At 58.3% G+C, this 27,360-nt stretch overlaps 2 protein-coding genes across 2 annotated transcripts; one reads left to right on the top strand and one right to left on the bottom strand.

Moving 5' to 3' along the window:
* Positions 1 to 560: 560 nt before the first annotated feature.
* On the top strand, positions 561 to 3,214 carry CBX8 (chromobox 8). Its single transcript, XM_077854504.1, has 5 exons — positions 561 to 740; positions 1,131 to 1,174; positions 1,362 to 1,427; positions 1,543 to 1,609; positions 2,061 to 3,214. The coding sequence occupies exons 1-5, from the start codon at positions 672 to 674 to the stop codon at positions 2,952 to 2,954; spliced, it is 1,140 nt and encodes a 379-aa protein (XP_077710630.1). The 5' UTR covers positions 561 to 671; the 3' UTR covers positions 2,955 to 3,214.
* Positions 3,215 to 8,710: 5,496 nt separating this feature from the next.
* CBX2 (chromobox 2) lies at positions 8,711 to 17,481 on the bottom strand. The gene is made up of 5 exons (XM_077854501.1): positions 17,360 to 17,481; positions 17,245 to 17,288; positions 16,268 to 16,333; positions 14,353 to 14,455; positions 8,711 to 12,962 (listed from the first exon to the last, which is right to left on the bottom strand). The coding sequence occupies exons 1-5, from the start codon at positions 17,429 to 17,431 to the stop codon at positions 11,661 to 11,663; spliced, it is 1,587 nt and encodes a 528-aa protein (XP_077710627.1). The 5' UTR covers positions 17,432 to 17,481; the 3' UTR covers positions 8,711 to 11,660.
* Between the last annotated feature and the right edge of the window lie 9,879 nt (positions 17,482 to 27,360).

Genomic DNA, 27,360 nt, shown 5'->3' with positions numbered 1-27,360 from the left:
GCGGCGCCCCGGCACCTGTGCATTGTGCATTGTGCGGCGCGGGCGGCGGCTGCGGGGGAGGGGAGGGCGCGCGTCCCGGCGGTGGGGGTGGGGCGGCCGGGGTCTGCCGAGGGGGCGGGGCCCGGCTGACACCCCCGCGGGGGTCCCAGCGAGGGCCCTGGGGGCCGCCGAGCACCGGAGGGACGACTCGGTGGCGGGGGAGGGGGCCCCCGGCGAGGACAGAGGGCGGACGGCCCCCTCGCCAGCCCGGCAGACTGACAGCGGCCGGGCCCGCCCTCCCCGCGACGTCACTTCCGGCGGCGGCCCCCACCCCCCTCGCGCCGGTCTCTGGAGTAGCCTCGGACTCCGCCCCCTGGCGATTGGAACGCGGGTCACGTAGCAACGCGGGGGAGAAAGGGAGAGGGGCGTGGCCCGGAGCTCGGCCAATCAGCGCGCAGGGGCGCAGGCCCCAGCCGCTCCGCTTTAGCAACGTCGTTAGCAACACGTGGGGCCGGAGGAAGCGCGGGGCGGGAGGGGAGGGGGAGCGGGCGCGCGGGAGGGGGGCGGGGAGGGAGCGGGCGCGCGGGAGGGGGAGGAGAACTGACGTCAGCGGGAGAGTATTATGGTCTGTCGTGCGCTGGCTGCTGCTTTTCTGCTCCTGGAAGCGGCCAAGGGGGAAGCGGCGAGTCAACATGGAGCTTTCGGCGGTGGGGGAGCGGGTGTTCGCGGCCGAAGCCCTCCTGAAGCGGCGCATACGGAAAGTAGGTGCCCCCGGGCCTCGGGCCGAGGCTGGCCGAGCCCTCCCCTCCCGGCCTGGGTTCCCTCCCCCGGCTGCAGCCCAGCTTCCCTTCCCCCAGGTCCCAGCAGCGGCCGCGGCCGTGGCGGCGGCGGCGGCGGCTCTGAGCCCAAGCGCTTTCCTTAGACTTGCAGCGATGCACAGATTGCATGGGTGGGGGGCGGGGTGGGGGGATGAACGCCGGTGCATGCACTTTGTGCAGCGTTTCGTGCAGGGGGTGATGCAGCGAGCGCGTGCCTTTCGCGGTGGGATTTCGCGCATTCATTTGGTGCATGCATTTTTTGCATGTATTTCTTGTGTCCTCGTCATGCATTTCTCCCCTTGCACACACACATTTTCCCCTTTGCATCCGCAGGGACGCATGGAATACCTCGTGAAATGGAAGGGCTGGTCGCAGAAGTAAGTAGGTTATATGCAATCCTCAACCCCAGACTGTTGTTCGGGAGGTTTCTTTCTTCCTCATTTTTTCCCTTTACGTTGAAATACAACACAATGCAACAAGAAAAGTTAGAGACACACACACACACCCCCGCCGCTCTTTCCCTGCTCCCGGGACTGACGCCCACTTCTTCCTGATTTCCTCTAGGTACAGCACATGGGAACCCGAGGAAAACATCCTGGATGCTCGCCTGCTCGCAGCCTTTGAGGAAAGGTACAGGCCCTCTCAAGCCTCAGACCCTCGCTCAGGGACACAGGTCCAGTCTGGACTGCAGTCCCACTAGATTCTTTACTCACACACTCCCTTTCTCTCTCTTTCCTTCTTCTAGGGAGCGGGAGATGGAGCTCTACGGCCCCAAAAAGCGAGGACCCAAACCCAAAACCTTCCTCCTCAAGGTAAGATGGCCGTGTCCAGCCACCGGTGGGCAGCACTATTGTAGTGTGAGGTTTTGGGGAAGGGGGCCCTGAGGGCTTGTGGACCTTTGGGGTGTCTGCTCTTGTTGCCTATTTATGATGGAGGAAGGAGTCCCCAGACAGGGGACTGTCACCAGGTCAGTGGCAGCCCCAAGGGGTGTCTGGGGGAAAGGGGCTTAGCCACACTAGAACTGCCATCCCAAATAGATGCGTAATCAAATACAAGCAAGAAGCGCGCTTGCAGCAAATGGCTTCTTTCAGACAAATTCTCTACCACACCCCCCTGGACGCTGTGCCTAAGCCCCACCCCACCCATATAGCAATTTCTGGGCATCAGAGGGTAAAGCAGGGAGGCTCCAGTGGAAGAGGGGGTCCTGGGGAGGGAGTGGGCTGGGGACCCTGCTCTGCTTTTGACATGCCTTCTCTCCTGCAGGCCCAGGCCAAGGCAAAGGCCAAAACATACGAGTTCAGAAGTGACTCAGCCCGGGGCATCCGGATCCCCTACCCTGGACGCTCCCCCCAGGACCTGGCCTCTACTTCCAGAGCCCGTGATGGCCTGCGGAACATGGGTCTGTCCCCGCCCGGAAGCAGCAGCAGCACCAGCAGCACCTGCCGAGTGGAGCCCCCTCGGGACCGGGACCGAGAGCGGGAGAGGGAGCGCGAGCGGGAGCGAGAGAGGCAGCGCGAGCGAGAGCGGGGTGCCAGCCGCACGGATGACAAGCCCAGCTCGCCGGGGGACAGCTCCAAGAAGCGAGGCCCCAAACCCCGGAAGGAGCTCCTGGACCCCTCGCAGAGGCCCTTGGGAGAAGCCAGCGATGGCCTCGGAGATTACCTCAAGGGCAGGAAGGTGGACGAAGCCCCTCCTGGGGCAGGGAAGTTCCCCGCTGGCCACAGCGTGATCCAGCTAGCCCGGAGGCAGGACTCGGACCTGGCCCAGTGCGGTGTGGCCAGCCCCAGCCCCGCGGAGGCCACAGGCAAGCTGGCTGTGGACACCTTTCCAGCCAGGGTCATAAAGCACAGGGCCACTTTCCTGGAGGCCAGAGGCCAGGGGGCCCTAGACCCAGGTGGCCCCCGTGTCCGGCATGGCTCAGGCACCCCTGGCTCTGTGGGGGGCTTGTATCGGGACATGGGGGCCCAGGGGGGAAGGCCCTCCCTCATCGCCAGGATCCCAGTGGCCAGGATCCTGGGGGACCCAGAGGAAGAGTCCTGGAGTCCCTCTCTGACCAACCTGGAGAAAGTGGTGGTCACTGACGTGACCTCAAACTTTTTGACCGTCACCATTAAGGAAAGTAACACGGACCAAGGCTTTTTTAAAGAGAAAAGATGAATTGCTGGGTGGGTGATCCCAGGACAAGAGAGCAGGAGAGAGAGTGGGAGCGCAAACTTGGCATCATGCTTTTTATTTCTGGGTGGGAGGCGGCCTTCTGGCTGGTCCTGTCCCCAAACTTCACACGCCCAGCCCGTTCCATTCCTCCTCCCTCCCCTCAGTTTTGGTTGGAAAGAGTATCTCTAGAGTTATATTTTCTATTAGATGTAAATATGTTATTTAAGAAAAAATATCTAAATATATATATTTCAACTCTTGAAGTTGTTTTATTTAAACAAGGAGAGAGAGAGAGAGAGAGAGACTCAGTGTGGTTTAGTTGGGGCAGACGGGCTGGGTCGCCGCCCCTCAGCCACCCGGGCACTAAGGAGGCTGGGGACCGGGGTACTGGACCTCTGATGGTGTCTGGAGGGACCCACCTCACCCCTCCTTCCTTTTCCCACAGCCCCTTGGCAGACCCCTGGAACCAAGGCAGGACCCGGATTTTTTCTCTCTTCCCATTGGCCCAGCAGGCCAACAAAAGATTGGCTCCCCAATCAGAAAAAAAGGGGGTGGGGTCAGTGTGTTTTGCCTTTTTTTTTTTTTTTTTTTTTTAAGAGTAAGAAGTCTGTTTGGGGGGGGAAAAAGTATTAACTTGAATAACTTTTGTGTGTGATATTGAAGGTAAAAAGTTGCAGGTGGGTGGGGAGCATCAGATTCTCACCCAGGACCACATCAGGAAATGCACTTTACGGGAGATTGTGTGTGTCACACACGCCCATCAGATCGTGTGTATGTCATGTGGATAAAAATCTCCCAGTTCCCTCGATTCCTTTCCTTACTCCACTGAAAGAAAAGAAATGCAGCGAATCTGTTTACATTCCCGAAATGCCAGGATAAATTGGGAGGATTGCATGTCAGTGCCCAGAGTTCGAGACAGTTGTTGTTTTACAGGAGAAGTGTCTGGGGGTGGACTTGTTCCCTTTCGCGTCCTCTAGCCTCGCCAGGAGAAGAGACGGTGGCCCCCACCTCCCAGGAAGAGTTGGCCCGGCCTGCCTCCCCCGGGGAGGGCGGGCCGCGGGGCAGACGGGCCCACCCTGCGCGACCCACGGAGGGAGGCGCGGCGGGGGGCGGGCGCGGCTGGGAGCGGGGGTCGGCGCCCAGGCCTGGCCGGGAGTGCGGCGGCGCCCGGGGCCCGGGGCTCGGGGCTCGGGGCTCGGGCACGACTCGCACCCCCGGCGGCTCCGGCGGGGCAGGGGAAGGAGGGGCGAGGCGAGCTTTCCATCCAAGAATGCGCATCAGAACTTTTGCTCCCCCCCCCCCAACTTCTTAAAAGCAAAAGCTATAATTTATAGGCCTTTTCGATTCGCGGAGTGTTCTCTATTTGAACTCGACATTCAAACTCCGCCAAAGGGGGCGGGAGGAGCGGGAGTTGAAAAGAGGCGGCCGCGGCGGGGGAGGCCGGGCGGCGGGGGCCCGGGGCGCCCCCGTGCGCCCCAGGGACGCAGGGCGCGCGCCCCTCTTTGGACTCGAAAGCACAAATCTGTCCCCCCAGCCACCCACACACCTCCTTGTCTTCGAGGGCTGGTCCTGCGGCCTCCGCGGCCTCCCCCGCCCTGGAAGGGCTGGGAGGGTCCGACTGCCCACCGCCTGGGGAGGGAGCGCGTGGGGCCCCCCGCGCGCGCGGGAGGAAGCACAGACTCGGGGCGAGCGAGGCGGGGCCGGGCCGGGACTGGGGGGTACAGGGTGGGGCCTCCAGCCCTATGCTCCTCCGGACTCCCCCTCTCCCCGCCTCCCTCTCACCTCCAGACTTTCTTGCCTTTAAAGAGAGGGGGTACAATAAGTGGAAGACGGTGTACTACATGATTTTATTTGTTTTTGAATATCAAATTGCGCCTATATAAAGAAGCCCCCCGGAATGGGGATTTTTATCTGCTCACATTTGTAAAACTGGTATTTTAGACTTTGTATAAAGAAGCGCCGTTTACCAAGTGTATCTACTACATGTGGACGCTATTTTCAGATGAAGCTTCAATGGAGGGACACGTCTGTGACCCAGTGGACGGCGAACTCGGGGACGCGTGTCTACCTGGCTGTCGCCTTCCTTTCTGTCTCCCTCCCTCCGTGGGCTCCCGTCTCCCTCCCTCGGGCCTGATTCTTCTCCTTCCTTCTGACTTCCCTCCGGCGGGCCAGCCTGGCTCTACCCCCGCCGCCCCTCTGTCCACCGTCTGTCCGTGGCCGTGCGTCTGTGTCTTCTCCGCTTGCTCTTGCGACGCTGACCTGGGGGGGGGGGGGCAGGGGCCAGGGCTGCGTGGCTGAGAGTCTGCAACCACGCGGGATGTGCGCCTGTGGGGTTTATTTAATTCTAAGATTTGTACAAATCTCGAATTGATCCCCGCCTCAGCCCAAGAGTGAAGCTTCAGTACCTATCTTCCGCGGTCGTGAATGTCTGTATCCAATACTGCTTTCTACGTGTTTAAATATATACTTTGTAAATAGAGACGTGTCTCGGTTTTGTTCCTTCCCTGCCCCCCTCACCCCACCCCCCACTCCCATCCCCATCCCCATCAGAGCAGAGGGATGACCACCCCAGGAGAGAGCACCCCTTCCTCCTGTCTCACTACCCACCCCATCCACCACCCCCCTCGCCCCCGTGGGCCCGGAGGATTCCAGCTGCAGAGGCCTTTCCCCAACTGGGGGAACTTCCCAGCTGGGGGGGGGGGGGGAGAGGGGGCTCCAGAGGGACTGGGCTCTGACTCCACTCAGTCCCCAGGGGGGAGGCCGCGGCTCTTCTCACCTACCGGCCACTTTCCTCTGGGTCCCGGGCAGACCTTGGGGACACCGGGAGGATGGGAGCAACCTTTAGGGTCCCTTTTCTCCTGGCGTTGCTCCCCCTGCGAACCCCACCCCTAGGCCCGACGGCACTGGTCCCCGAGGCCCTGACGCCCCCGGCCGGGCGCCCCTGCGGTTCCGGCCTGCTTCCCGGGGCTGTCCTGGGACCCGCCCCCCAGACCCACCCAGCCTCGCCAGCGCTCCCCGAAATGCAGCGCCTCGCGCCTATTGATTGAGGAATTGAATTCGCGGGTATTGCTAGGCAACTGGCTGCTCGGAGCCGGCGCAGAGCACGCTGATGTGATTAGTGAACCTGGCGCTGCCGGCGCAGCCCCGCGCCCCCCGCCCCCCGCCAGCCTCTCCGTCCCCGCTCTTCTTGGGGTGGTGAAGCCCCAACGCCGGGCGAGGCGCGGTCGGGGGGGTGCGGAGCAGGGCTCAGGGTGGGGATGGGGGCTCTCGGCCCTTCCCGGCCGTCGGCTGTGCGGGGCGCGGGCGTGGGGCGGCACGGGGGCGGTCCTCGGAAGCCCAGGGCGCCCACGGCGTCGGTCCCATCCCATCCCATCCCATCCCATCCCATCCCATCCCATCCCATCCCATCCCATCCCATCCCCATAACCCCGCGCAGCCCTCGCCGCAGAGAAGCCCCGACCTGGGCGCACGGCCTGGCACGAAGGGAGGGCGTGGGGACGCTTCGCCCGCGCATCTCCTGTCTTTCCGCCAGCCGGTTGCGGACCCGCCCTTGGCGGTGCTCCCCGCGCCTCTTTCCCCAGTTTCGGAGAGCTGAGTGGGAGGACCAGGGGGAGGGAGCCAGCGGCGCGGGCCCAGGGCAGCGGGTCACGGGGCGCTGGGTGCCCTTTGGACTCGAAGGGCCTGTGCAGTCGGGGCGGGGAGGGAGTAGGGTGGCCCGGCCAGGGGCGCCACCGGCAGCCAGCCCCTGAGCCGAGGCCCCGCTGCCCGGTCGGGGACTCCCTCCAACCACCTCTCCTGGGTATTGGGCACTGGCGTGCACTGGTGTTTAGGAGGATGCGAGGGCGCCGACCCGGTCCCCCTTTCCCGGCTGGCTGGCCACCGTCCACCTCGGCAATGGCCGGGAGCTCCTGGCGTGGCTTCCGTTCCCGGGCAGGTTGGCCAAGAGCTGCCAGGTGCGGAGGCCCGGCCCGCGGTGTCGCCCCACCCTGGGTCGGCCCCCCTGCGGCCCTACAGCACCGCCGCGGGCAGCACTGGAACCTGGATGGCTCCCCGGAGCGCGGCAGATCGAATCCATCTTCCTGTCCCTTTGATGCTTACAGCGCGCGGGACCCAGGCGAGGCCTGTGCCTGCACCGCAGACCCGCCTCCGGGAGGCCGGCACCCAGCGCCTTGGGGGTCACGCTCTGACGTCCTCCAGGCCCAGAGGGGGCCTTGGATCCAGCTGGTCTGAGATGGGGGCTGCTCAGTGCTGGGCGGCGCTCCCCAGCGTCCAGCCTTGGGGGCCTGCACCCGGGAGAGGAGGCTGTGGCTTGGGGTTCGGGCCGGGGCTTTCTTCCCGAATGGAGGCCGCTGGGGGCACCTGGGCGCCGGCGGGGAAGGGGTCGCGCAGCTCGGTTCCCGGGGCAGCTCCAAGCCGGCGGCGGGGAACGCGCCCCCGCGCGTCCCAAGAGCCGGAGGCTCCGAGTCTGCGGGTCGCGCGCGCCCTCTAGAGGCCACGGCCTCACCCCTCCCCGCGCCCACCCACTCCGGGCCTTAAGATTCGCCTTAGGCTCGCGGCCGGTGCCTCTCTGGGGCTCGCGGGGGCGCCGGGAGGGCCGCAGCTCCCTCGCCAAGGGCACGCTGCAGCGGGCCACGGTGGCCCCCCTCTGCGCCCTCCCCGCGGGGAGGAGGGGCTGGTCAGCGCCGGGATCCTCAGAGCCTGCTGGCCCATCCCGCCGGACGCCCTGCGGCTGGGCCCAGTCCAGGAAGGCCGCAGGCCGGGTCGGGCCCTTGGCAGCCCAGCCCATTCCTCTGGGAAGGCGGTGGATTAGGCCATCAGACCCTCTGCGCAGAAACGAACAAAGGCCGGCGTGGGTCAGGGCCCCCGCACCCGCCTGGCTGGGGCTCCCATGAGAGCCCAACCCCGGCTGCCCGCAACTACTCCTTCCCGGCCACCCTCACCCCCTTTCGCAGCTCTCCAAAGCCAGAGGACCGATGCCCACCTTCTCCAAAACAAAATCGCTCCAGCCTCCGCAGGGGCGACAAAGAAAGCAGGGCTTTGGCCTTGCCCCGCAAGGGTTGCGCTTCAAATTCTCAGGCCTTCTCTGCAGAGTGGGTTCTATTTCTATTCTTCCCCCTGCAGGAAAACATTTCAGGCCTTCGCCCCAAACTAGCCTTTCAACTTCGAGGTCCAACTTCTGTCTTCACTTCAAAGGGAACTTGGTTCTCCCTGGAGGCTCAAATCTATGAACAAATTCAGGCTGAGAGTGATGCAAACCTTGAAGGCCCGCAGAAGGTTCTATAAGAAGCGAATCATCTCCTTATTGTGAGCTCTTAGTACAGTAGCACCAGGGACTCCAAACCCCTGGAGCGCCAGAGTGACTCCCCTGGAATCTTGCAGCTTTCAAGCGGTGTCTTTGGGGTTAAAGTATTGCCTTCTGGGAAACGTCTGAGTGAGTTTATGTCGTGCAGCCTCCCTGGCCTCTGCTCACTAGATGCCAGGAGCAGCAACACTTACCCCTGCCCCCCAAAACCACCTCCAGACACAGCCAAATCACCCTTTACGAATGCTGGTGCAGGGGTTCACAGCTGTAACCAACCCCACCTTTGTTTAGAAAAAAACACCTTTTCCGTGCTTGCTCGCACTCTGGGAGAGGGGCTAACCGCTTCCAGAAGCCTTGGATGTTCTATGCTTTAGGCCACATCCAGAGTACTTCGCCTCAGGAAAGGGCAACCGAAGAGACTATTGTTTCCGGGCATCAAGCATCACGTACACCAGGCTGACAAGTTAAAGAAAAGATTTATTGATATACTAAAAGTTAACAAAGACAAAAACCTGACACCGCTCACTCTAAGGTCGTTCCCCTGCAAAATAAATTAACGTCAAAAGAACAACAAAAAAAAACCCCAAAACCTGCAACCTAGGCCTAGTGTTAGTTTTCCAAAAATACTAGAAAAACAACAGAATCTTAAGATGTACTGAGCAAAAATCTGGTCATCTAGGCACTACCTCGCCCCTCCTCCCACCCCTCCCCCCAACCATGGCGGGCTTCCTGGGGGAAGCATTTTCTCCAACTGGCAGGTCCTGATTGAATATGGGGGCTGGGCGGCAGCCCTGCTTCAACAAAGATCTCAGGCTTCCCGGGGCAATAACATCTTCACTTTTGTTCCCTCTCTTTTAAAAAAGCAAACAAACAGCCATAGTTTAAAGCAATTAGAAGTGGCATACATGAATGATTTTTTTCTTTTTAATTAAAAAACACAAATCAAGCCAGCCATTGGCACTGGTCCAAAGCTCTGGTCCTCCCCGTTTCTCCTTCCCATCCCCCCCTCGTGTAACCTCCAGGCCCAGAGCCTTCTTAGTCAGGTCAAAATTTTGAGCGTAACCAGATCAAGGTACACTCTTTTTGGTACCAAAAAATATATATAAAAATATGTCCAACCCTCTTAAGAAAAGGACGGACTGGCTGGCCACTTCTTCCTATCCGTTGCAAGCAAACAAAGACACGACAGGATTCACACACCCATTCAGTATACACCGTGATGCAGTCCATGTGGGTAACCCCGCAGAACAGACCAGGGGTCTCCGATGTGGCTGATGCCCAGCGCCACACACACACACACACACACACACACACACACACACGCGCGCGCGCGCACACATAGCAGCAAATAAAAAAAGTACTACTTTTATTGGTAAACATGACATTCAACTCTTCAGCAAAGACAGTCACACACACACACGCTCACACACACCCTTTTAAACAGAAGCCACATGGAGTCCCAAGCACCAAAGAAACCACAACACAGCGAGAAGGCAAAGTGGCTGGAGTAAGGTGTTTGCAGATTCAACTTTGGGATTGAAAGAGCTGGTAAACAGAAAGGCACCGCGTGGGGGTTCGGAGACCCGGCTGCTGAGGGCGGCAGGTGAGCGCGGACACACGTGTGTCCAGAGGCCCGCAGGAACCCAGGCTTAGCCCGCAGGGCTCCGGAAGCTGCTGTGGGCCTGGCTCTGCAGCCTAAGACAGAAGGGGAGTTGCAAAACCTGGCTGCCTGGTGGGGGCAGCCACAGGAGCCCCCATCTCCACTGCCAGGGTGCATCTGGGTGTCTAGAGCTGGACGGGGAGCCGGTGTCTGTGGCCCAGTGTGCTGGGCGCCTTCTTCCAGACTGTGCAGTCACCTGCCAGCTCTTCCCGCCTCCTGGGGCAGTTCTCCCCTTTACTGCCCACATTCCAGTTTGAGCCTGGTTGTCTGGACTCTCAGCCCTCAGGTATGCCAAGATGGGCACCCTCCGGCTGCTGCCCCGTGTAGCCACCACGCAGGAGACGGAGAGGCTGCACCTGGAGAACCCCTGACAAGGTCCTGGACACGTATCTGTCCCCAAAGGCACGCTGTTGAAATGGATTCAGACGTACAAAAGCCATCTCTTTCTATTTGGCGAGGAGGATGAGGGGCTAGGGGGCTGGAGGTCTGGCAGGCCCACCCCTCGGTAAGCCTGGGCTCCCCTGCCATCAAGGCAACAGGACCAAGGGAGCGGCCACACCTGCTGGCTGGCTTCCACCAAGAGCTGAGGCAGAAGACAACCCCACCTCCACTTTTCTTTTGGCATCACAAAGACCTGGTGACCGGGCTCCCTGACCCACCTTCCTGCCCCAAGCCATACAAGGCAGCTCCCAGACAGCCGGGGTGGGGGTGGGGGGTAGTTGGGCTGGTAGATTTGGCCTTTCTGGGGCCCTCAGAACCCCCAAAGGTGGGAGGGATTGTCAGGGAGAGGCAGTGCCCATCCTGGGCAGAGGTGGGCATGGGTGGGAGCAGCACCGAACACCCACACGACGGCTGGAAGCCAGCAGGCCCTGGGAGGGTGGATCTACTCCAGCAATTGCCTGCACACCCCCACCTACCAGGGGCTCTTGGGGCCACGTGTGGGGCCACAGCTGTCCTTGCACAGAACAGCAAAAAAAAAAAAAAAAAAAAAGTAGAAAGGAGGGCAGGGACAGTGACCCCTTCTGCTTCTGCCCCCTCTCCCCCCCCCAAACGTGGAGGCTCCAGGTGAAACAGCTCTGGGACCAGCCCTTCCCAGTCTGTGACTCCCAGGGCAACCCCAGGGGCGCTGCAGTTGTTAACTGGAACCAGGGTTACAGGGCACTGAGCACCCCACCAGCCAGCACCGGTCCTCCTCCATCCAGGCCCCCAGTCCTCAGCCGTCGGGCACTGTCCTAAAGGGGAGCTCTGACTGGCGAGGCCCCTTACTTGCCCCCCACCCCAGGCCCTCTTGTAAAAACCTAACTTGAGCCCTAGAGAGGTCAAGGCCTTGCCCTGCCCCCATCCCACTGCTGGGCAGGGACTACCAGCCTGGATCCCTCCTCTACGAGCCGTGCCCCCTGGAAATCCAGAGCAGAGCTGACCACCACCCTGTCGCCGCAGGGCAGGCAGGGCGGATCAAACAGCAAACCTGACGGCCTTGAGGAACTTTAGCCAGAGACACAGGAGGAGGACTTCCTGAGGCATGTGGGAAGTGAAGCAAAGGCCCAGAGGTAGGAACGAGGGCAAGGCCAGGCCTCGGCAAGGCATCAAGGTACTGTCCCACCTGAAATCACAGGCAGGGCCAGGGCAAGTCCCCTCCGAGCCTGCCCTTGGATGCCACCCGGCCCCTGGAAAGGGCCTGGGGTGCAGGGCAGTTATCAAAGCAAAGCCAGAGGCCAGAGCCAGGCAGCCGGGTGGCCACAGGGTGTCAGTAATGTCTCAGGTTGAAGAAGCCCACACTGGTAGGGGACTCCTTCACCGTGACCGTGATGAGGTTGGCAGTGACGTCGGTGACGAAGACGTGCTCAATGAGGCTGCGGGTGGGCTTCCAGTCCTGGCTGGTCTGGACTGACACTGATGGGTTTTGTCTGGCGCCGGGTGGCGAGGCGGAGCCGGGGTCTGAGTCGGAGCTACTCTCCTCGCCAGCGCTCAGCTCTGAAGGCAAGGCCAACTTGCGGGCGTCGCCGGGGGCCGTATGGCCCTCCTGACTGCTGGGGGCCGCGCTGCCCTTCATACAGTCCCTCTTGCCTGCAGAAGTGGGCAGAGCTGCCACCCGGGAAGCCAGCTTCTCACTCTTGCTAGTGTCGGAGGGCACGGTGGCCCCACTCCCCCCGGCGAGGCCACCCCCAGCGCTCTTCCCAGTGGTTGGGTTGGTGGCAGGGACACCCTTGCTGGCCGTGGCATGGCGGGCAACCATGCCCACCCCAGCTGTGCCGTTCTTGACACTCTGTAAGTCCAAGACCTGGAGGCTCAGCTCCTGGGTGGGTGCAGGCTGGGGGCCCAGGCACCCAGCAGGGCCCTTGCTGATACTGTGGATGTAGGGGGGCCCCCCTGCGCCTCCCACTTTCTGCTCCACAGCCCCACTGCTGGGGGCCTTTGGGACTTTGCTTCCTGGGGAGCTTAACCCCAGCTCCCCCTTCTGCGTCCTCACCTTGAGGTCCAGCCCGAGGCCGCACTTGCCGGCGGTCTGGGCCTTGAGCGCCAGTCTGCTGGCGGCCTGGGCCTGGCTCTGGCTCATTCGGTTCATGTAGTGCACGATGGAGCTCTGCCAGCTGATGCCGCCCCGGCTGGGGCTGCCGGCCATGCCCTTCATCAGGCTGGCCAGGTTCTCTGGGGTGGCCATGGCACCGGGGCCACTGCACGCCTCCTTGGCGTGGGCCTTCAGGGCTGCCAGGCCTGCCACGGGGGCGCTGAGCGGTGGGGGCAGCTTGCTGGCCGGCGCCCCCAGGTCCTTCCGGGCAGTCTTCAGCACCTTGGCCAGGCTCACGGGTCTCCGGGCCGCCTTCTGCTCTGGGGGCAGGGGCTTGCGGCCTCGCTTCTTCCGGATGGGGTCCTTCAATTCCGGTTTGGCCACCAAGATCTGGGCCTTCTTCTGAGGCACTGGGTGGGTCTCGCGGCCCCGGGGACCCCTCTTGGCATCTAAATCACTGTCGTCCTCTTCATCTGAGGAAGTGGAAGAAGACGTGGAGGAAGAGGAGGAGCTGCTGGATTTGGAGGGAGCGTCGGGTTCCTGCAGAGAAAGAGCACAGAGGGTGTCACTGTCTCTAAGGCCGGGTCTCCGCGGTCCACGGGGCACCGGACCCCTCAAAGCTGAAACCTCTGGTGGCTGCCACACTAGAAAGACAGCCAGGAGGGAGCGATTTCTCACCCCCTTGTTCCAGAAGAGACGTAAAAAGTCCTTATGAGAGTCCTTGAAATGCAGTTAAAAGCAGAACAAAGAACAGGTGCTTTGTGAAATCAGAGCAGAGCAACGAAACGAAGAGCATGCACGGTCACGTCCTGGATACTACGGCCTCAAAGGGGGACGTGAATTTGGCTCCAGGCTCCTCAGCAGGTGACTCGGAAAGGGAAGCGCAAAGCTTACGATGCTTCATGCGTAATCGCTTGTTAACCTAAAGCCAAGTGCACATCCTGCTTCGGTCCTCTCACTTCTGAAGGTTCTGACCTTCAGAACGTTCCGGCACACAGGAAAACAAACTGCTGCCCTCCTGCCTTCTGGGCGTCCCCCCAAAAGCAGGTTAAGTGCACCCTCCCGTTTCTCCCTGGGCCATCATTTCCAAAGGCACACTTTAGGGTGATGGAGGCGGTGTGGGCTCCCTGATGCGAGGCTCGCCCGCCTTCGGTGAGGGACAATCCAATCACACCTGAGGCCTCCGGGCCTCCTTGCCCAGCCAGGCCCACCGCCTTGATGCCACTTCTGTGGTCCCCACTGGTCACCCCCGGGGAGGAGAGCCCGAGTACACAGGAACCCACTCCCCTGACCCCCGTTCCCACTGTCCTGCTCAAAAGGAAGATTGTGAAGAGCAGGCCAGTGTGGACCAGCCAACAAGCCTGAAAGCAAGACTTTAAGGGCTTCCAGAAGAGCGGTTTTTGTAAGAGACTGAACTCTTGGCCACCACGTGTGGGTTCACAATCCTGGGGCAGTGCCCTCCAGAGAGGAATCCAAGACACATCCCAGACTGAGGCCATGACCCGGCCCCCAAGTGTGTGTCCCTGTGAGCACCTACTGTGTGCACGCTTCCTGTTCCTTTCTGTTCCCGTGAGCCACCAACAGTGAGGAAGCAGTCGGCAGCCAAGTCTGACCCTGCTGTCCACCAGACAGGAGTGCAGGAGGGACGCCAAGTGAATAAGAAACCAGCTCTCAAGGGCATGGGCCACAGCAGGACCCTCCTGGTGGCAGGGGGAGGGTGTGAGGGGGAGCTGGGGCCTGCTGTGGCCCTCTGCTGGCAGAGGCTTAGAGCCACAAGCAAGGAAGAGGCGGAAGGCCAGGGTCTTCTGAGCAAGTGGAAGAGCCAGCCTGATCCCCGTTCCCCAAAGCCCTCAACCCTCTTGCTGCCTGCCGCCTTCCACTCTGCACGCTGCACGACGAAAGCAGCCCAGTCGGGCCAGCAGCCACCCACCTTGAGCTTGGAGTGCCGGCTGCAGGACATCACCGTGTGCTTCCTTGGCCTGCCCCTGGGCCGCTTGCCTCTCTTCCGGTTCTGCACCTCCTTCTCGTGTTCCCTTAAGACGATCACCAATCAGGGTGGGAGAAGCCCAGTGCGCACACCCTTTCCCACCACACGACCCCCAGGGCCTCAGACACCCAACACGCCGGGCCTGCCCTAGCTTCCGATCAGTTCCACCGCAAAAACCCATCCCATGGTTACCATACACAAAGCAGACATCCAGACCCTCTTCTTTCTAATACTTTTTTTTTTTTTTTAAAACCTGTTTCATTTGCATTTGCATAAAAACAAGTGAAAGAAATTCCAGCAAGGCTGTGAAAGGAGCAATTCTCCGGTTTTCTCAGATTCCTTTCCAGACAGCCCTGTGCTAATCCTGGCTGCTTTCCACAGGTAGAATGTTTTGTGGAACTTCTAGGGTGTAGCCCACTAGAAGGAGCCTTCGTGGTCACACGGTCCAAGCCCACTGCTCCAAACAAGAGTCCTGGGCCGGGAGACAAGGACCACTGGCCCCAGCCTCTGCCTCTCCAGGGTGCACAAAATCCTCACCAGTCCATGAACCCGGGTCAAGGGAACCCAAGGCTCTGGTCCCGTCTTGCACTCTGGGCTGGCTTCTCAGAGCCAGTGCCCCTGGCGCCCTCATCTTCCCCGCCCCTTCCTTTTTCTAAAACCCCTATTTCTAGACTGAGCTCTAGATGGAAGTCTTTGGAGGTGCCTGGTCCCGATGTAGCTGCAGCTCAAAACCTGCACCTCTGGTAGGACCCCTTCATCAGCTCCCAGAACTCAGGGCCATGAAGCCAAGCAAGCTGCCTCCAGCCCCACCCCAGAGAAAGCTTGTATTTCAGGCTACCCCTGGGGAAGGGGCTGATGTGGAGAAGCTTCCCAGTAATTAAAAGGGGCAAACATCACCCCGCTGAGGCCTGGAAAGCCATCTCTTAAAGAATCCAATTAGTACAACCAGACAGTTCACGCTTTCCGAAGCAGCCCCCAACCTGTCTCCTAGAGGGGCAGGAACATCTCACAGGCCTCCTCTGCCAACACATTAACCCGACCCGCAGGTTTTGAACCTCAGACTTGCCCTTACTTACAAATGTCACCCTCACACACCAACCATGTGACTGCCAGCTACTAGTTTCTGGGGGCGGGGGTGTCTTCTGGGTGCACAGGGGAAGGGAGACACCCACGTTCCCTGATTTCTCTTCCCCATGACGTCAGCCAGACCACCCCACGCTTCCCCAACTCTCTTATCTAAAATTAGAGGTGACATCTAAAATCACAGAAGCAAACTTATCCCCTGAGACCGGCAAGGGTGCTCCCTCAGCACCACCTGCTTTACGGCCTCAAGAAACATAAATGCGTTGTTCCTAGGACAGAACCCACCAGAAGAGGCTTAGCTTTCTGCTGTGCTGTTTCAGGAACCTCTCTGGGCCTTCTCTTGCTCAACAGCACCCTCAGGCAGCACTGGGCGGCCAGGCCACCATTTTTACGGTGAACCTGCCATCCTAGTTTTTATTAGTGCAAATGACTCAACAGAAAAGGTCAACAGGAGAAGCTAGAACTCTTCATGAAGGAACCGAGAAGGTTCATTTTTGCGAACCTGGCTGTCGGAAAGACCTAGAAAGTGGCTTCTTAGCTCCGGACACAGGGAGCTGGCGAGCTGAAGGAACGTCCGGAAGGAACTCCTGCGGGACCCTGATGCCTGCTTCACCTCCGCCGAGGGCCATGGCGCAGGAGCCCCCGGAGTCCACCCTGGATGCCCAGACCCCAGCCCCAGCCCTGGAAGGCCAGCCCGGCCCTGAACAGCGATGCGACGGGCCTCGCTCTCCCCAACATTCTCCCCCTTCCCACGAGGGCTGGTTAACTTTCTCACTTCTTCTGGAAGGCCAGGAGCAGCCTTGGGTCCAGGATATTTTCCTCTGGCTCCCAGCTGTTGTGTCTGGAAAAACAAAAAGCAGGGCGTCAAGAAACACCAGGCAATGACAGGCCCCTTTGGACAACATCGGGCATGTGGCCACCCCAGCGCGCCCTCCGATCCCCACTGGTGCAAGGGCATGGGGGGGGGGTATGGCACAGTTCCCCTAAATCCCACAGCGGGAGGGTGAATTCCTGGAGACCCGGGAGCCTCAAGGCCAAGGCCCCTGCGCCTCAACTCCAAGGGAAACTACCACCTCAACCCTCAATTAACATAAGGCCTCAGGAAATCTCCACGGTCTCCCCCTGGGAGGAAAACAAATCCCAATAAAATGGGAAGTCGCCGGGAGGGAAGCCCCCAAAGCCTGGCCCGGATCCAGCGAGGAAGGGAAGGCTGCTCCAGGACGCGCGGAGGGGAAGGGGAAGGGGAAGGGGAAGGAGGGGAAGGCCGAGGGGCGCAGGGGCGCAGCCCGAAGGGGAAGGGGAGGAACAATGTGCTGGCGCCCAGGCGGGCGCGGGCCAAGTCCTCGAGGGGAAGCCGAGGCAGCCGAGCGGGGGGTGGGGAGGGCGGGGAAGCGGCTGTAAACAGAGCCCCTTCCGGGGATGCCCAGTCCCCTTCCTTACTTTAAAAGGGGGGGAAAAAAAAAGGAGGGTTTCCATCCATCAATAGAAAGCTCAGGTTACAGCGGACGAAATATGGACGGGGGGGGGGGGGGGTTCGCGCCCCGCGGGGGGCGCCGGGCCGAGGGCTCCCGGGGTGTCCGCGCGCCCCGTAAACAAAGGGCGGCCCCGCGCAGGCTGCGCGCCCCCTTCCCGCCCAGCGCGCGGGGACCCCGCGAACTTCCCGCCCAGCGCGCGGACGCCCCCGCCCCCGCCCCCGTCCCGGGCCCGGCCGGCGCGGGCGGGAAGGCGGTTGCCGCGCGGCCGGGGACTCACTTGGAGGACCAGCCGCGCCACTTGACCAGGTACTCCAGCTTGCCCTGCGGGAGAGAAGGGGCGCGTGAGCCGGGGCGGGCGGGCGCGCGCGGGCGGGGCCGGGGGCCGCACGCACCTTGCGGAGCCGCTTGCTCAGGATGCACTCGGCGGCGAAGACCTGCTCGCCCACGCTGCTCAGCTCCTCCATGCTGCCCGCGCCCCGCGCCCCGCGCCCCGCGCCCCGCACCGCCGCCGCCGCGCGCCCGCCGGCCGCACACAAAGCACCGCCCCCGCCCGCGCAGGGCCCGCCCCGCGCACGCGCGCCGCCTCCGCGGGCCTCCCGGGGCGCCTCCGGCCAATGGGCGCGCGGGGGCGGGCGCGGGGCGGGGCGCGCATTGTTCGCGGCGGGCTCGGCCTCGCGCCCTGCGCTGGGGGCCGGGCCGGGCCGGGTCGGGGGCGCGGCGGGTCCCGGGCGGGGGGGGGAACGGGCGCCCCGAGGGGGAGGGAGCGGGGCTCGGGCCCGGGACGGGGGGCGCCCGCCGAGCCCCGCTTGGAGCCCCCTCCGAGCGCCGGGGCGCGCCCGGCCTCCTCCGAACTTGGCTTTCCGGGCAAAAAGCCATTGTTCTGGCCCGAACGGGGGGAAGCGGGCCGCTTCCTGCCCCGGCCTCCGAGGGGCGCTGCTGCGGGGCCCCGCCCTGGTCGCGCTCCCCGGTTTGGGGCCGGACTGGCCTGTCTGCGCGGGAGCCCACCGAGCCCGGGCGCGGGAGGGAGGAATGGGGCGGGGAGCAGCCTGGCCGTGTCCCCCCAAAGGCGACCGAGGAGAATGCACCGATGCATGCACCGATGCAGGGCGAGCTCTTTCTTCCCGCTGGGAGGAGTGGAGCCCGGGCCCCGGGGCTTCGGAGGGAGAGACCAACCGCACCTTTAATTCCTCCCTCGGGTCTGATGAAACGAGTGCGGGGCTGGGGGCAGATTTGGGAAAACGGTCCTGGCCGAGGGCTAGGTCTCTAACGGGCCCGCCAGGATCCGGCGAGGTGCCCTCCGGAGGGCACGCGACCCCAAGGAGACCTTTAGGTCGGGGTGGCCTGCAGCCCCGTGTGGGCTCATGTGGGCAGCTGCCTCCCTTCTGCTGAGACCCGTATCCACGGAGCGAGTCCCCCCCCCACACACACCTTACATCGTTTAGACCCTAAAGCAGACCGAATCCCACGTGTCCTCAAGGACATGTGTGTACCAGGCTTCACTTTTCCCCCCTCCTCCCGCACCGAGACACTTTAACTCAATGAAAATCCATTTTCTGGTTTTGCTTCTCCCTTTGAACGCAGCTGCGAAGTGCTCTCTCTGCTGAGCACATCAGAAAGCCGTCTGTTTCTTGTTGCCGAGGGTGGGGGGAGGTGTCTAAAAGTGATTTTTGATCATTGAAGCCGTGTTTATAAAGATTCTGCAAGAGAAGTGTGTTTTGTTGTTGTTGTTGTTGTTGTTGTTGTTGTTGTTTTAACGGAAACGCCTGCTGTGAAAATTGGGACCTGCAGGAGCCCATCTTTCCATTGCTGGCATGTTCTCCACTTTATTTGGTGAAATGTGCTGCATTCATTTGCTATCCTGGAGAGACTGTGGAGTGACATTTGCAAACTTAGGAGAGCAGTATCTACTGTTCTCAAGGAAGGCAGGAAGGAGGGAACACTGGATTGGGGGTTTGGAGGTGGAAATGCAGGCTCACTCTGGAGGGGCTGCAGCCCAGAACCCTTATTTGGGGATGAAACCTGCAATCCTGGTTATAAGCAGAGCATCGCTTATAATCTCCAACTCTTTCTGTGTCCCTGTCTTCTGGATCTAGGCAGTAAATTGTGGGGTTGAAGCCGAAGGTCTATTTATTGTAATCCTAAAAATAGCTGGATCGGTTTCAACTCAGGTTTCCTTGCAGAATTTGTCTTGGGTGTGAGGATTTCGCCTTGGAATTTCCAGTTTCATATGGTTCCCTGGGATACTTGCTTAATTCCCCCCCACCCCCAAGGAAAGGAAGCTTAGGAAGGAGAATTCTTTCGTGCCCTAAGAAATAAGTTTGTCTAGGATTTGATCCCAACCTATTAAAAAAAAATCAATTTCCTGGAAAGTTGAACGCATACCTCTTCTATTCAACTGCGAGTATCCAGTTTGGGTGGAATAATGTTTAGATAATTTATTTGGAGAAACACATATGACAGATTTGACTAGAGTTAAATTAGCAGATAAATAGGGTGAGGGTTGATCCAAAATCTGTAATGTGTTCCATAAAAACGAAACTGGAAGTAGGCAGAAAGGAGGAATAATTCCAGCTAATCCAATTGTGTCAAAACACGGGTTTAGGCTAACGCAGCTTCTGTCTTCCGTTTTGACTGTCACCGACTGTCACATTTAAGAATTATTAAGACAAGTTAGAACTAATTATTTTCCTGTTCATTCAACAAAGAGTTACTCAGCATTTGCTGTCATCCCGGCATGACTAGCTAGAGGTCTGGAGAGTCTAGCAGCGCCGTCTAAGAGAACTTCCCGAGATGGTGGGAGTGCCTTGTATCTGCACTCTTGCGTGTGCGTTCACCGCCAGCCATCTGTAGCTACTTGTGAGCACTTGAAACGTGGCCAGTGCAACTGAGGAATTGAGTTTTTTATTTTATTTAACCTTTAGTAACTGAAATTTAAATAGTCCCGTGTGGCTAGTGGTCATGTATACCGGGCAGTCCAGGTCCACAGGGATGCCTGGGACAGGACTAAACACATTGCCAGCAAAAGGAAGGCAGGTGCCTGAATGAATCCTGAGACATGAATAGTTTATGTATACTCCCATGTATGCTTTCTTACATTCGAGAATGTTCGCAACATGTACGGAAAGATATTACAAATACAGGCATAGAGGAGGACATTCAGACCCAATACTTTGTTGGGTGCCATTTGCTTTCTATGCAAGCGAGAGTGCCAGTGACAAAAATTAACTCATTGACGCCTGAAGTCTCGCTAAGAACAGATATATGTTTTCATGCTGTGAACGGAAAAGCAGAGACTTGGAGCAAGGAATGACGGGAGGTGTCACTCCCAAGTGAACGGAAGTCAGGAACTGAGATGAAGCTGGCACCCCTTGGGCTGGCACCTCGGCAGCTAAAGCGAAGTCACACGAGTTGGTCTTACAAAGCAGCTCCAGGGCAGCTGTACGAGGAGTACCTACTGCCACGTGCACCGACACACCGCCAGTGGTTTGCGAGGGGTGAACGCGGATGTACAATAATACGCTGCACAATCTGGGGGCGCCTGGGTGGCTCGGTGGTTGAGCGTCTGCCTTCGGCTCAGGGTGTGATCCCAGTCCTGGGATCGAGTCCCCCAGGGAGCCTGCTTCTCCCTCTGCCTGTGTCTCTGCCTCTCTCTGTGAATAAATAAATAAAATCTTAAAAAAAAAAATACACTGCACAGTCCTTAATACTGGATGTGATGATTTGTCCTCCACCAGGTCCCCTCACATTTGCAAGACTGAGGTGTGACTTACTCACTGGCCATGTTATGTGATGCTGCCTCTGTGTACATAGTGGATAAATATTACGTATACACGACACAGGGTGTTTAGGTATCAGACCCCAAGTAAAAATAAGCACAGTTAGGGCGCTTGCACTTTCGGTTTGCCTAAGAATTCCCTGGGCGCGCAGTGCAAACATTGACCTCTAGGCCCCACCCGGGGATCCTGACCCGAGAGACCCCGAGGCTGTGTGCAGTTCTCATTGCTTAGAACCCGACTCATGAAGGGCAGCCTGTCCCAGCCCTCCTTTTCCACTGGAGGAAAAGGGGAATCCTAAATTGCTTCAGATCTCGAGGCTGTGGAACCGTCCTGCCGTTCCCCACATGTGCCTGGTGCCGGCGGCCAGGCCAGGTGTGGAAGCAGCTCAGTGGCCTGCAGGGTTGGCCCAGGCAGCAGCAGCCTCTTGAACTCCTGAGACCCCACCCGTACCTCCCGGGGGCCCCAAACATCTGCACAAACTGGACCTGCTCACCCTGGATTCTTGGAGCAGGGGAGGTTAAGGAACATTCTTCCAAGTGGTGAGAAATGGACAGTTTTTTTTTAAGATTTTTTTTTTTAAAGATTTTACTTATTCATGAGAGACACACACACACACAGAGGCAGAGACACAGGCAGAGGGAGAAGCAGGCTCCCTGCGGGGAGCCCGAGGTGGGGCTCGATCCCAGGACCCCAGGGTCACGCCACCCGGGGTCCCTGGATCTACTGTTTTTGTTCAGAATTGCCAAACTGTGCCAGAGGGTCTGCACTGATGTACGCTCCTGCCCCAGATACACGGGGCTGACCCGTCCCCACGTTCTCAGCAGACCTGGGAGCTTCTGTCCGTCTGGGGCACTTCTGAACGGACTCGACACTTAGCGGGTTTCCGTGGTATTGACACAAACGGATCACGTCTGTTACGCGTCCCGCATCTGCTTTCTTTCAAGACCTTTGCCGGGTGCAGAATGGCTCGAGTGTGAAGCGATTTTATGAGCGCAGTTTTCCGGTCTGAAGTGCATTATTTTCACAAATTTAAAGATAACAAAGTTCTGAAATCTAGGGTGAAGCCCTTGCTTGAAAACCATTAATTAGTTTGGGGATTCAAAGCGGTAAACGAAAGCGCATTTATGACTTTGCTAATTGTTCTTCCTGGCTGCTGGAGGTGATCTCAGGCGTCCTCTATAAATCCTCTGAGCACCGCTGACACAGCCACGGGTTTCGGGTACCGTGAGTTTGAGACCCGCACCACCACTCTCCGGCTGGGTGGCACGCACTTCCTATCTCAGTGCCTTCATTTGCTGGGTTACCTTTTGTCTAAAAGAACCCAAACAAAAAAAGTGTCATTTAGATCCACAAAATGAGAGATTTTCATTGTCTTTTAACATTTTGCTGCTTTCCCCGCCCAGATGTTATTTATTCATTTATTTGAGAGAGAGAGAGAGAGCAAGCGCATGCACGAGGAGGGGGAAGGGCCGAGGGAGAGGGAGAGAGAATCCTCAAGCAGACTCCCACCCAGTGCAGAGCTCAATGCAGGGCTGGATCCCACGACCCTGAGATTGTGATCTGAGCTGAAACCAAGAGCCGGTTGCTCAACTGATTGAGCAGGTGGCTGGGGACCCTAATCCTGCTACTTTCTGACAAAAGAATATGAAGATAAGTCCAAAGGACACATTTTTTTTTAACTTTACCTCTTAGAAAATATTTATTTATTCATCTGAAAGGCAGAGAACACAAGTGAGCATGACCAGGAGGGGCATGGGGAGAGGCAGCCTCTCCGCTGAGCAGGGAGCCTGACATGGGGCTCGATCCCAGGACCCCGAGATCATGACCTAAGCTGAACGCAGCTGCTTCACTGACTGAGCCACATCAGCACTCCTACAGGGCACATTTGTTTTAAAGCCCTCTTTTTTTGCTTCTCGCTGGCAAAAACCTCGGTGAGAATCAGAGGAATTGCATTTGGCATCAGGGAATGTTCGACCCAGAGGCACCGTGGAAATTCACCTTGGCAGCCAAGGGACTGCAGGGTGGCCAGGTTTGCTGTGTGGAGCCTGGGTTCCTGCTGGTGCAGCACAGCGTCTCACAGCCACCCAGCCTCCGTGGCTGTCACCCAGCGAGGAGAGTGGGCCGTGCGCGGGGGTGCCGGATCCCAGCAGACGGGCTCTGAACAACCTCCCTCCCTCCCGTCCCCGGCAGCCCGCTTCCCATCTGGAAGCAGCGCACGCAGCCGCTTCCTAGATTTCCTTCTGGGGGCATTTGGTGCCCCCCCAGCCAGGCTGCATGGAGCCCTTCCTCCCCTCGCGCCCTCCGTGGCTTCCTGCCCGTCGCACACACGGGAGCGACCTCCCCGTGTTCTGTACGCTCTTCTCTCAGCTACGTGGCCTGAGGGGCATGTCCCGTCAAATGGGTACACCTGCCTGGATCCTTTGCCTTTTCTGTGATTTTCCGTAGTTGGGTGTATCCTGGCTTATCTAACTCGACCCTGATTGACAGGCACGGAATTGTTCCAACGTTCAGCTCTACGATGACTAGCACTTGTCTCAAAAGCCAAGTTTCTCTGCACAAGGGGCTTTGAGAGATGCAAGCGGCAGCGAAGGTCCAGGAAGGTGGCATGAACCCGATGGAAATGCTGTTCTTTGAACCCATGAACCGCAGGTGGTCCTCGGCCCCCGGCTCCTTTGGCGCCTCACGTCCTGGCTGGGTTCCCGCAAGCAGGCAGGGTAACTCCCGGGCAGACAGTGATGGCCTTTGGGGGTGTTTTGATGGGATATTCCTCTCTGAGACCAAAACCTGGTATTTCCCGTGTCTCGGCTACAGACATGAGAGGGCTGTTCTCCGGGTCACCATGTCTGCTTTTCAGAGGCTCCCATCTGGGTGTGAATACTGCTGATGGGAGAACATGTGCCCTGAATGGCACGGCGGTGTCCCCGCAACCTCAGCAGGTGGCTTGGGACCTACTGCACAGTGAGGATGCCACCACATAAAAATTTGCAAGGTGACTTTGGGGTTGAGACCACTCACACAGCAAATATATATATATTTTAGGGAAAGAAGGAGGAGCAGAGGGAGCAAAGGGAGAGGGAGACAGAATTTTTTTAAAGATTTTATTTATTTATTCATGAGAGACACAGACTGAGAGAGAGAGGCAGAGACACAGGCAGAGGGAGAAGCAGGCTCCATGCAGGGAGCCCGATGAGGGACTCCATCTCGGGTCCCCAGGATCACACCCTGGGCTGAAGGCAGGCACCAAACCGCTGAGCCACCCAGGGATCCCGGAGACAGAGAATTTTAAGCAGACTCTGGGCTGAGTGCTAAGCTGGATGCGGGGCTCGATCTCATGACCCTGAGATCGTGACCCAAGCCAAAATTAGGAATCGGTGCTCAACTGACTGAGTCACCCCGGTGCTCTCTGCCAGGCGCTGCGTTAGGCCGTAGCAGAGAGGTGGCCGCGAGAAGACAGAGCGGTGGCCACCGGGTAGCAGCCGGGAGCAGTGCCAGGAGCGACCCGAGCCGTCAATGACAGCAGAGCATTCCTTTGATGCTGGCAGGGAAACGTGAGCCCAGAAAGCACAGAAGGGGGCCCCCACTTTCATCTGGGGTCCTCCCCAATACCAGCAATGCCAAACATGAAGAGATTTCCTGCAAGGAGGTGGCTGACATCATCGCGGGGGCCGCCTGGACAGGTTGCAAGTCCCAGGGCAGGCTGTCCGGCAGGGCAAGCTGGATGTCTGGGGCTGAGGCCGCTGTCCATGGGCAGAATGTCTTCTTCGTCTGAAACCTCAGCTCTGTTTTTAAGATCTTTCAACTGATTGGGTCAGACCCACCCACCCGGGTAATTCAGGACAATCTCCTTTCCCTCAAGTCAACTGATTGTGGACGTGAGTCACATCTACAAAATACCTTCATGGAAACACCTCCATTTGCGTTTGATTGAGCAACTGGGGACAGTCGCCTAGTTGAGTGGACGCATAAGATCTCCAAGGTAGTGTGTCGTTATGTGGGGAGAAGAAAAAACCCTAAGTGTAGAACGATACTGTTTGTGTTTCCCGGGGCTGCAGCAACGAATTATCACAAACCTGGTGGCTTAAACAATAGAAATTATTTTTCTTACAGTTCTGGAGTTTTCAAGTTTGAAATCAAGGTGCCAGCAGGGCCATACTCCTTTCAGAGGGCTCGAGGGGAGAATCCTTCTTGCCTCTTCAGTTTCTGCGGGAGGACACCTGCGATTCCTGGATCCCGTGGTGCAGGGACCATGCCATTCTCTGCGTCCATCTTCACAGAGCCTTCCCTCCTGGGTCCCCTCCTCTCCATTTGCGAGTCTCAGGCCTTAAAAAGACACCAGTCACTGGATTTAGGGCCCACCCTCATTCCAGGAGGATCTCATCTCCAGAGTGTTAACTCAGTCACATCAGCAAAGACCCTATTTCCAAATAAGGTCCCATCCACGGATCCCGGGCACTAGAACTTGGACACGTCTTTTTGGGGGCCACTACTCAATCCTCTACAAATAATATGTATTTCTGCTGTGCCACCAAAAGGAATCTGTGTGTTGGTGGATACATACACATTTCTTCCGCAGATACCCAAGGTGCTGAGAGCAATGGTTATCGTTTGCTGGTGGTGAAGAGCGTTTTAATGATCAATTTTTGGCCTTGTGAACTATAAATGTGATGTTTTACCTTGAATGTGTTTGCATTTATACAAAGTCCTGTTTCCTGAGTTACTTAGCTCATGGATTACTCTGAGCTTCGATAAAGTTTAATCTAGTTTTAAAACTTAAAGTTTATAAAAATGTTCTGTAATAAAAATATTCAGGTCCTGGTCTACCCTCAATATATTCTGATTTCTTTATGGCTGAGAGAAATTAAAGATTTAGGTAAAGAAGACTCTGTTCATGGGTTGGAAGATTTGCTCTTTTTAAGATGTCAGTCCCCTCCAAACTGATCTAAGGATGTGACACAATCCCATTCAAAAATCTCAGCATACTTTAAAAAAAAAACAAAGAAAGAAACTGATAAGCTAATTCTAAGATTCATGGGGAAATGCCAAGGAATTGGAGTCATCAATACAATCTCTTAAAAGAACACAGAAGGAGGACTCACACTCCCTGATCAAGATTTACCATAAATAGTAAAGGCCGAGCGGCCGGGAGTGTGGTCCGGCTGGTTCCAGGCGGGGGCCCCACTGTCGGGAGGGCCCCCAGGCACAGTAGACTCTCAAAAACTTGAGAATGAATGCGGAAGGTTCTGTCTGCCACTCAGACTGACGACAGCCAGGGAGCGACTGGGATATGGCCGGGCCAAGGCGGGGAGACTTGAACGTCAATGGGATAGTGTTGGGACTGAGGCCAGCCACCTCACCTGGAGAAGACGCTGGAGCAGGTGCCGCTGACCTCTGAAGCTACCACTGCATGTGGAACATACGCATCCTCATGGGGAGGAGATGAACACCGGGTCCTGGGGCCCACTGCTGAGGCAATGGTATGGGGAGCCTAGGTACTGCCTGCCATTGGCGCTGCAAAAGGAAGGCAGGTACAGTATGTCCCAGGGGTCAGTAAGCACCAGGGGGCAGTATGCAGTAGGGGGACAGTAGGCACCAGGGACAATATGCAGCAGGGGACAGTATGTATGAGGGAAAGTATGCATCCGGGACAGTACACAGTAGGGGGAGAGTAGGCACCAGGGGGACAGTAGGCACCAGGGGGCAGTATGCACCAGGGATAGTATGTACTAGGGACAGTAGGCACCAGGGAGTGTATGCAGTAGGGAGACTTTATGCACCAGGGGGCAGTATGCACCAGGGACAATATGCAGTAGGGGGACAGTATGTACCAGGGACAATATGCACCAGGGGGCAGTATGCATCAGGGACAGTATGTACTAGGGACAGTATGCACCAGGGGACAGTATGCGCTAGGTGACAGTATGCAGTAGGGGGACTGTGTGCACCAAGGACAGTATGCACCAGGGACAGTAAGTATTCGGAGACAGTATGTACTAGGGGCAGTATGCACCAGGACAGTATTGCCAGGGGACAGTATGCACCAGGGGACAGTATGCGCCAGGTGACAGTATGCAGTATGGGGACTGTATGCACCAGGGGGCAGTAGGCACCAGGGACAGTATGCACCGGCATGCATGCCTTCCTAGTAGCTTCATCAGCATGATTCCTTTTGTTCCAAATTTATCACTCTCTTTGGTGTCAAAATCTCATTAATTTAAATTTTAATCTCCTCAGCGGATAAATCCCCAACAGCGGGAAGGCGGTGTTTGCCACACGCTTGGCACAGAACTGGGACCCCAGCCCTACCCATAAAGATGAGTAGTTTGAAGGTAGGCATGGGGCAAATTCACCCCCCAAAGGAGCATATTTCTGATTTTAAGCCCTCAAGTCCTCAATTAAATTAAAAATCAGTTGAAGGGGCACTGGTAGGGACGCCCGGGTGGCTCAGGGGTGGAGCGTCTGCCTTCAGCTCAGGGCGTGATCCCGGGGTCCCAGGATTGAGTCCTGCATCGGGGTTCCTGCAGGGAGCCTGCTTCTCCCCCTGCCTGTGTCTCTGCCTCTCTCTGTGTCTCTCATGAATAAATTTTAAAAATCTTTAAAAAAAAGAATTTTGACCCCAA

The sequence above is a fragment of the Canis aureus genome, chromosome 16 (genome assembly GCF_053574225.1).
Source record: "Canis aureus isolate CA01 chromosome 16, VMU_Caureus_v.1.0, whole genome shotgun sequence".
Lineage (NCBI taxonomy): Eukaryota > Metazoa > Chordata > Mammalia > Carnivora > Canidae > Canis > Canis aureus.
Note: the sequence above shows the minus strand (reverse complement) of the source record. Positions and strands in the feature narration are given on the sequence as shown.